The following is a 9752-nucleotide window of genomic DNA, read 5'->3' as shown; positions in this document are numbered from 1 at the left end:
GCATCAACGCCCACAAAACAATTGTGTTCTACTCGTGCAACCATCTATGCATAGACACGGCTCTGATACCACTGTTGGGATTCGTAGCATAGAAAACAAAAAAATTCCTACCGCGAGAACGCAATCCAAGCCAAGATGCAATCTAGAAGATGGGAGCAACGAGGGGATGAACGAGACTAACCCTTGAAGATTTCCAAAGCCTACAAGAGGAGGCTCTCGTTGCTGCGGTAGACGATCACTTGCCGCTTTCAAAAGCGCGTAGAAGATCTTGACGGTGCCACAATCGGGCAGCACCTCCGTACTCGGTCACACGTTCGGTGTTGATGATGACGTCCTTCTCCCCGTTCCAGCGGGCAGCGGAAGTAGTAGATCCTCCTTGGAATCCCGACGAGCACGACGGCGTGGTGGCGGTGTCGATGGAGATCTCCGGCGGAGCTTCGCTAAGCATATGCGGGAGAGGTGGTGGAGGAGAGGTAGCTAGGGTTTGGGGAGAGGGGGCTTGGGCGCCGGCCCTCAAAGGGGTGCGGACAAGGTTGAGCCAAGAGTGGCCGGCCAGCCCCTCCCCTCCTCTCTTTATATAGGTGGAAGCCCCAAGGATTAAGTCAAAAGTCTCCGAATAAGACCCCAACATAAACCTTCCATATGACCAAACCTAGGGGGAGTGGGACTCCCCCCTTTCCTTTGGTGGGGTGGCCGGCCACCATGGGGAGGAGTCCACTTGGGACTCCTCCTCCCTTAGGCTGGCCGGCCATGCTGATTTCTTCCGGACTCTTCTAGAAACTTCTAGAACCTTCCAGAAAAAATACCGGATCATTTTCAAACCTAGAAAATGACTTCCTATATATGAATCTTATTCTCCGGACCATTCCGGACCTCCTCGTGATGTCCTGGATCCCATCCGAGACTCCGAACAAAACTTCGAACTCCATTCCATATTTCCATATCTACTTAAACGACATCAAACCTTAAGTGTGTCACCCTACGGTTCGCGAACTATGTAGACATGGTTGAGACTTCTCTCCGACCAATAACCAATAGCGGGATCTAGAGATCCATAATGGCTCCCACATATTCAACGATGACTTTAGTGATCGACTGAACCATTTACATACGATACCGATTCCCTTTGTCACGCGATATTTTACTTGTCCGAGGTTTGATCATCGGTATCTCTGTACCTCGTTCAACCTCGTCTCATGACAAGTACTCTTTACTCGTACCGTGGTATGTGGTCTCTTATGAATCATTCATATGCTTGCAAGCTATTAGACGACATTCCACCGAGAGGGCCCAGAGTATATCTATCCGTCATCAGGATGGACAAATCGCACTGTTGATCCATATGCCTCAACTCATACTTTCCGGATACTTAATCCCACCTTTATAACCACCCATTTACGCAGTGCCGTTTAATGTAATCAAAGTACCTTTCCGGTATAAGTGATTTATATGATCTCATGGTCGAAAGGACTAGGTAACTATGTATCGAAAGCTTATAGCAAATAACTTAATGACGTGATCTTATGCTACGCTTAATTGGATGTGTCCATTACATCATTCATATAATGACATAACCTTGTTATTAATAACATCCAATGTTCATGATCATGAAACTATGATCATCTATTAATCAACAAGCTAGTTATACAAGAGGCTTACTAGGGACTCCTTGTTGTTCACATAACACACATGTACCAATGTTTCGGTTAATACAATTATAGCATGGTATGTAAACATTATCATAAACACAAAGATATATAATAACCATTTATTATTGCCTCTTGGGCATATCTCCAACAGCGAGCTCAATAGTTATTTCGGAGCCAGCGTTAAAATTAGGCTCACATCGCGCCTAATAAAGCACCGGCATCGAGCCCAACAGAATCGCTGGCAACCCTATGTCGGTCCCTTCCCGCAGGATGCAAATCGGGAGCGCCAACACCCTTGTCGATGTAGAAAAATGCCCGTGGGGCCCTTCTGCGAGCCAAACGCGCGTGTTTCCCCCACCTCCTACCCTCGCCCGGTCCTCCACCCACCCTTCTGGATCGTCGTCGTCGTCGCCTCCCCCGTGGTCGCCTTCCACCCCGCATGTCCAGAAACCACGGCCATCGAAACCGCCGGCGCGTGATCTCAGCGCCTGGCCTCCTCACTGGAAGTATGAGGCTGTCACCACGATCGTCCATCCATCCCGCCCGCAAGGTGTTCGGCGGATTGCCGCGATGGATAGCGACGACGAGATGTTGACGCAGTTGTTCATGGAGGAGGAGAACACTGCCGCCGTCTGGCGGCACCAGCTGCATTTGATGTTGGCGAGCCTCCTCCGCCCCCGCCAACCCATTGTGGCCTTGGCCGCGCCTCGACGCGGCGGTTCAAGGGTTGGCAATAAGAAGAACAAGGAGCGGCATCGTCAAGCCGGCGAGTTGTTGCTTGACTTCGACTACTTCACCGGCGACGCAACTCACGCTGAAGATTTTCGTCGCCAGTTCCGGATGAACAACGATCTGTTCATGAAGATTGCTTCGGCGTCAGGGAGTACGACGACTACTTCATGTGCAAGCAAGATTGCACCGGTATGTGGAGCTTCTCCACAATCCAGAAAGGTGTTGCTACATTGCGTTGTCTTGCATATGGAGCTCCCCCAGATGCAGCCGATGACTACCTGCGCATGGCGGAGTCGACATGCTGCAAGACTGTCTACAGGTTTTGTCGAGCCATCATAGAGGTATTTCTGGAGATTATTTGAGAGCACGACGATAGATGATACAACTCGGATCCTGGCACAAAATGCCGCTCGAGCGTTTTCTGGGATGCTCGGAAGCATCGACTGCATGCATTGGGGTTGGAAGAATTTCCCTTTTGTTTGGCAAGGGATATACAAGGGGCATAAAGGTTAGTGCAGTGTCATTCTCTGGATTTGACATGCTTTGTTTGGAATGGCAGGAACCCACAGTGATATCAGTGTGCTGCAGCTTTCTCCGGTGTTGACCGGGATAGCTAAGGGACAAGCTCCTGCCGTGAACTTTAAGATCAACGGATATGCATACAACAAAAGGTACTATCTAGCCCATGGTATCTATCCAACATATGTTACATTTGAGAAGACAATCCCTGCTCCACGTTCAGAGATGGACGCTTATTTTACGAAATGCCAGGAAACATCTCACAAGGATGTTGAGCGGGATTTTGGTTTGCTCCAACAGTGTTTCGCGTTGTCAGGTACCCTGCTCTCACTTGGTCGGAGTCTCAGATGTGGGAGGTGATGAACGCTTGTGTGATCATGCACAACATGATCATTGAGAGCGAGCGTAACACACCAGTAGATGATGATCAACCATTTGATTATCAAGAGCCTCGTGCTCAAGTTGAGCATGTACCCCAAGAGTTCGTGGCTTCCTTGACATGCATGTAGAAATTCAAGATGCAAATGTTAATGTTCAACTTCAGGTCGATCTAGTTGTGCATATGTGGGCAAGGAGAGGAGCCACCAACACATGATTTAAGATTTATATTATTGTATAAATAATTTTATTTGTATTTGTGTTAAACTATATTAAACTATTGTATCAATAATTATTATTATGAAAAAATATGGAGGACACCGTGTGGGACAGCCGTCCCTATAGTTCGGAAGGCCGTGCCGGCGTTTCCCATAAATAGTGTCGGCGTCCCTCATAAACACGCGCCCGGCGCACCTGCTTGTACATATATACCCTGTTCATATTATAAGACATGTATTGGCAAACCAAATTAGTTTACCAAAACGTCTTACAATATGGAACAACAATTTGTGCATACTGACGACGGAAACGAGTTCAACCACTGTCCAAGATCAGAAAAATGCTGTGGCGCACAAATTATCTAGGTCTAGTACTTACTCAAACTGTTAAGTAACTGGGCCAAAACGGCCCCTCATTTTATCTTGAGCTTAGTTAATTATAATGTAACTATTGTTTAATATTAATAACATACAGCATGATGCTTTCCCATGAAAAAGAATTAAGAGAACTCAGAGTAACAAGTCATGACAACTTAAAGATAATCAGTATCACATTTGGTATAAAGAAATTCAGAATCGCTTCTTACCAACTCGAGAAACTTCAAACCCATGTGATATAAACTAACCTCCGCGTTCTTACAGCACTCACTCAGAGATACTACATCACAGATATTAACAGGGCGAAACAATGAGCTAGACTCGAACGAGCGAGTATACTTGATTACTTATGTAAACCACGCAACCCAAACACACACCATTACCACAAACACCACCATATCACAACCTCCAGGAGGAGACCTAGATACATTCCTGACTGCACAGCAAAATTAAATTATGAAGGAATTCGCCGCGCTAGGCTTGACCAGATTTTGGAGCACCAGGTGTCTTCCAGATTGCTAGGCTGCAAGGACTATTATCACTATGAGCAGCACCACCCCGAAAATAACCATTAACAGGCATATCTGCAAAAAGGAAATCAGGGGATCACAGATTAAGGAGACTGAAGATATTCTTTTGGCAAACGAGTGGAGAATGGACATTGAGGATGTTAAACCAGGAATGGGCTCCAAAATGTACCAGAGAAGAGTTCGACTTCTGAGTTTTAGCAGCTTTTGAAAGCTGGCCTTTTGCTTGTGCAGTCGCAGCAACAGAATTGTCAATGTGAGAGTCTATGTCATCTGCAGTACAGGAGGAATAATACAATCAGAAAAATAGTGGGAAAATAAACAGTATCGTACTTTAACTTATTGAAATGGGTAGTCTCATATATCAGATGAAAAGGAATCACACACCAATCATTGCTCCTTGATCATGGACTAGCACAGCAAGATCTTTGAAGATCTCGTTTACTTCACTAATTTGGTCTTGAATCTCTTTTATTCCCTGGTCCCTCTCTTCAATAACGGCCTCATTGAAGACGATTTCATTATCCAAGAAAACTAACTCTTGCCTACAGTACAACAAAAAGGTTAAATTTACCTTACTTCAGATATTAAATTATTACGCATAAGCTATAAACATAAGAAGGCTCAAATCTTGACCAGCAAATACATGGTACATGTGTCCAGGTAACTCCATGAAGTTACAGAGATGCAAATAAGTATAAACATAAGAAGGCTCAAATTCTTGAACGGCAAATACAGGGTATGTATGTCCAGGCAACTCCATGAAGTTACAGAGATGCCTCTCTCACATTTACAACAAGAAAACAAGAAAACAGAACTCACAGATGTATACACAGTAACACGTTCAATAAAACAGATATGAACAATATTGTTAACTCACCTTCTTGATTCTAGAAGCTGTGTGCGCTGTTCAGCCAACCTATCAGCACCGTTGTTCACTTCAGTTGAGTTATAGCTGCAGAGATTTATTAATACTAGATCAGACCTTTGGAAACTATAGTAATGGAATTTGTTTATACTAGCTAAAAGAAATAATTATTAATTCCTTAAGAGGTATAGAGTTACAAAAATAAGAAAATGAGAATACAATACTTCTAGACGGTTGTTTATCATGTGAGGACAATGACAAAACAGTGCAGAGAAACTTCTACTACAATAGACCACCATGTCAATGGATAACATGGGCAAATAAGATCTACTACCACCGTTCCATAATACAAGACTTTTTAGAAAGCTAAAGGGCTAAAGGCTAATATTTCGGAACGGAGTTAATTGTGTGCATAGCAATCCTATAAAAATGGACCAGAACATACACTTCCAGGTTTAGGTTCATGACATGGTTGTATTAGTCCTCTATTGTTCACATAAATTTCAATACAGTGTCCCAGAACATGCCACGAAGGCATGCAAAGACTGTAGAGAGCCAAATCATTGAAAAACGAAATGTGTGCAATTGCAATCAAGTGCTACAGGGGAACAAATGTAGTCCTGCAAGGGAATCCAGTCGAGTTCACTTGCATATTCCTGTACTTGGCTGATCAATATATTATTTCATTAATTAGACCACGCTATTAACTAACGCATCTTTGGTCGGATTTGCTCCAGATGCTTATGTATCTAGACACGTTTTAGTGTGCATGTTCGCTCATTTTGGAAGAAAAAAAGAATTGTGTCACTTAATTTGGAACGTAGGAAGTATATAAAAAATTATACAACATGATGTGGCTTGATTAGACTATTCTAGTACCAAAGGTTAATGCACTACCTAGAAAAGAATATACAGTATGCACTCCTAAAAAGAGCTCCTTTTATTTCGAAGCACAAAAGGCAGCCCGCCTGAGTAATATTACCTCTGTGGTAAACCCGCTTGAGTAATAAAAGGTGCATATGCAGCTTCTCTCTCTACCGCTAACCGTTGAGCTTTCTGGAATTCTTTTAGGACTGCCTGGAAATCCTTCGCTAGCTTTGCGTCAGCAATCTTTTTGGTAGCCTGTAGTTTAATTAATGCATGGTCAGAAACGCATTATGTAGAGAGTAAACCGGCAGCACGTATGAAACAGAAAAATACAACCAAATAACAAAGCCATAGAGGAACAAAGATTCCAAGATGGAAAACTAAATCCAATTAAGACCAGAGTAACCGGAAACAGGGGTCGAAGTCGCGTCCCAGGAACCAGGGTTGTCAACCCAAATCAACGGTCCGGGTCAAAGTCTAGATCGAGGAGGTTCGGTGACCAAAACGTGACCCCAAAAGAATCGATGGGGCGCAGCCGATTGAGCCCAGACGGGCGGGCGCGGGGAGATGAGTAGACCCCCAACCCCAAATCCCTCACCATACCACTGGAGCTTTCTTTGATGGCAGAGGTGAGCAGTTGCTTGAGAACATGGAACAATGGAGGTGCAGCCGTTGAACAAGAGAAGGAAGAAGCAGTGGCGGCGGGCTCACGAATCCAGGTTCTGAGTTGAGTTAAGGAAGGAGAATGAAAAAGGCAGGTCTAGTGGGCTATTGGGCTTTAGTGGACTTCAGGGATGCACGTAGAGTACCATGAAAAGGCAGTTTTTTTTCTCTTTTCCTCTGAAATAGTTTTGTGGCAGGGAGCATCAGCCCAGACTATTCGATGCTGTTTCTTCGGGGTCGCATCCCGTGACCCAAAATAACGTCCCTAAAACAGTACCCCTCTTCGACCCTTGATTTCAGCCACAGCAATCCTAGTCCCGCAATCCCATTCCTCGACCCGACCGACCCAGAATTCTGGCAACTATGAGTAAAGACACCATATAAGAGAAATGTGGGTGCCATATTTCTTATATTCATGATTCCAAGGGTTGCTCGTAAATTTTGTCAAGCAGGGTATGCCACCACGCTAGAAAATAGCATGGCTGAGCATGTTAATAATGAAGGAAAGGCTTGTTATCAAGGAAAGGAGCTGATTTAATTTTTAATTTCCTAGTGCATCAGGAAAATACCAATATTTCATATCTGTTCAATAAGAATAGCATGACTCTATGTATTCCAGTCAGGGTACACGAATTCGACAGGTTAATAACCATAAGCCCATAACTGAACTCTAAAATCAATATTACTTTCACACCTACATGCAAATAAAAAAAAATTAATGACAGTTATCAGTCCTGTTTAAGGAAGATACGAACCGAAGAGAAAATCATTTAATTTAGTTAATATTTTAATAAACTAGAGGTGACACCAAAGCTATAGTATACTTATATGATACAAAAAGATGCAAGTGCTAACTTCAACATGATGATCCGCATACAAGAACACAGGTTCAAGAAAAGAAGAAACAATTGAGGTTACAAAGTATCTCAAACAGAAGTATACAGGTAGAAGAAAGGGATAGGCACATACGCTAACTTCGACACGATGATCCGCGTCGCTCGCTTGTTTAAGCTTCTCGGATGTATCCCTGACCAGCTGTGTTATGTTTGTCCGCGTCTTGTGTCTGCAGGCAACAGCAAACTGATAGTTAGTCGACCAAACGAACTAATCCGAACCAGTAGGTTAATTGGAGCCAGGTTTAGCGAAGTTATGAAATTACGAACTGAAAGATGGCATGGCCAAGTTATAATAGACGGCCATGTTATAATAGATGAGTCAAATCACACCGGTTTCATAAGAACAAAAGGGCACTAGAACATTTCAACTGATGACACCGACGGCGGAGCGATTCATCTAGCCCGTATGGCCCGATTCAGCGATTCGCCCAGTTAGACTTGTGCGCAAAGGCTAACAGGTAAACGTGAACCTGAGGCGCGGTAACAATAATAATAATAACCAAAGGAAATTGATGGGCGAAATTAAGCCGTATGCAACCCCCGACTGACAGATATCGATTGACAGCACGCGTCTATGAATCAAGCATAACCTAGTTCGGGATCAGACTCGGGCCGCGGAAGAATTCTCCCCCAAATTCTTCCGCGCACACATCCAAAATCGTCCGGATCGCAGAATTCGTCCCCTAATCGAAGGAAAACCGTAGAGAGGGGATGGAGGGGGTAGGTAGGGCGAGGAGAGGGAGAGGGCGACGTACATCTTGTCGCGGAGGTCTGGCGTGTCCTTGGGCGTGCCGAGCGTGTTGACGAGGCGCTGGAAGGTGGCGACGGCCGTGTTGATCTGGAAGACGCCGGAGGCGACGGCCTGCGACGCGCCGGCGCCGGGCCCCGCCGGCCGGGCGGCCTTCCGCTGCGGCCCGCGGCCGGCCTCCAGGTCCTGGAAGCTCATCCCCACCCCCGAATCGATCGATCGATCGGCCTGCCTGCCGGCGAAATTCCGGGGAGAATTTGTCAAGGTCGCGGGCGGGCGGCCGGCCGGGCGAAAGGGGAATTCGCTGGCTGGCTTGGGGCTGCGTGCCTCTCCCTGTTGTCTGGGCTGTCACGGTTTTGGTTTTCGTAGATTCCGGAACTCGCTCGTGGAGTAATTGTGCTGTGCTGGTGTTGGGACCGGGGCCGGGTCAGGACACGTCGAGTGGAGCTGGTTTTGTTTTTTTTTTTTTGTTGGGGCGCGGCGCGTTTCCTTCACGCGGTCGCACACGCCGGCTAGGGGAGCCGGTGAGGACTGACGACATAGTTGACAGGTCCGGCGAGTTAATTAGCGTGTGTTAACCATTGTTTACGTTTCATCACAAGTCAATTTGTGTGACACGCACAGTTAAATAACACTCCGTGTTTTTCCTTCTTGTAATTCTTTGTTTATCGTAGGTTCAATTTTATTCATGACCGGCTGACTGGCCGAGTGCTTAAGGAGAGAGAACATTGACACGATATCTAGCACATGCGTAAATTTCATTTATCTAAGATGCAATGCTTATATAAGCAAGCATGTAAGCACTTACTTTGTTAATATGTTGGTGACGTAATCAAGCACTCATGCTTCCAAGTAACAACCAATCCTTTTCGTGTGGACGCGGCTTACTCATGTGCAATTTACAGTGATGTTCTAAAATTGAACTAGATCTAATTTAGATCTCGGTCGGTCTAGAACTAACAAAGGGGTTCTCATTTCCTCTTTCCCCCTCTCTCTCTCCTCTCTTCTTTTGAGAGTAGCCTCATCTGCTCCAGCTCCTCTCTCTCCTTCCTCCGGCGGCCTCATCGGCCGAAGTGGAGGAGGAAGAGGAGGCCGGCTTCCCTCTGTGCAAAGTAGTCTAGGTTTTCGTTACCTTACCCATGTGGAGAATGGCTTCATGTCGGTAGTTTGGGGCGAACCAGATCTTGGCAGCCAGATCTGGGGTCTAGGGTTCTTCTTTCTTGCTACCATGCTTCTCTGGTCGGAGCTGGTAGTGGACGAGAAGACCACCGTTCTCTTTCAATAAAGTTGTGTTCGGGTTCGGTGGCGG

At 45.5% G+C, this 9752-nt stretch overlaps 1 protein-coding gene across 1 annotated transcript; it reads right to left on the bottom strand.

The window, feature by feature from the left end:
* Positions 1 to 4022: 4022 nt before the first annotated feature.
* On the bottom strand, positions 4023 to 8641 carry LOC124663458 (syntaxin-22-like). The gene is made up of 7 exons (XM_047201157.1): positions 8451 to 8641; positions 7769 to 7862; positions 6252 to 6391; positions 5282 to 5356; positions 4789 to 4946; positions 4574 to 4674; positions 4023 to 4458 (listed from the first exon to the last, which is right to left on the bottom strand). The coding sequence occupies exons 1-7, from the start codon at positions 8639 to 8641 to the stop codon at positions 4393 to 4395; spliced, it is 825 nt and encodes a 274-aa protein (XP_047057113.1). The 3' UTR covers positions 4023 to 4392.
* Between the last annotated feature and the right edge of the window lie 1111 nt (positions 8642 to 9752).

Source organism: Lolium rigidum, chromosome 6 (genome assembly GCF_022539505.1).
Source record: "Lolium rigidum isolate FL_2022 chromosome 6, APGP_CSIRO_Lrig_0.1, whole genome shotgun sequence".
In the NCBI taxonomy this organism is placed as follows: Eukaryota; Viridiplantae; Streptophyta; class Magnoliopsida; order Poales; family Poaceae; genus Lolium; species Lolium rigidum.
This window is presented reverse-complemented; position numbering and strand designations above follow the sequence as displayed.

Bases quoted from the DNA above. Each gene is read 5' to 3' on its own strand.
- LOC124663458 (XM_047201157.1), bottom strand. From the start codon at position 8,641: ATGAGCTTCCAGGACCTGGAGGCCGGCCGCGGGCCGCAGCGGAAGGCC. The intron at 7,863-8,450 runs GTACGTCGCCCT...TGTTGCCTGCAG, and splicing joins CCAGACCTCCGCGACAAGAT to ACACAAGACGCGGACAAACA. The intron at 4,459-4,573 runs GTACATTTTGGA...TCCTTTTTGCAG, and splicing joins AGAAGTCGAACTCTTCTCTG to ATATGCCTGTTAATGGTTAT.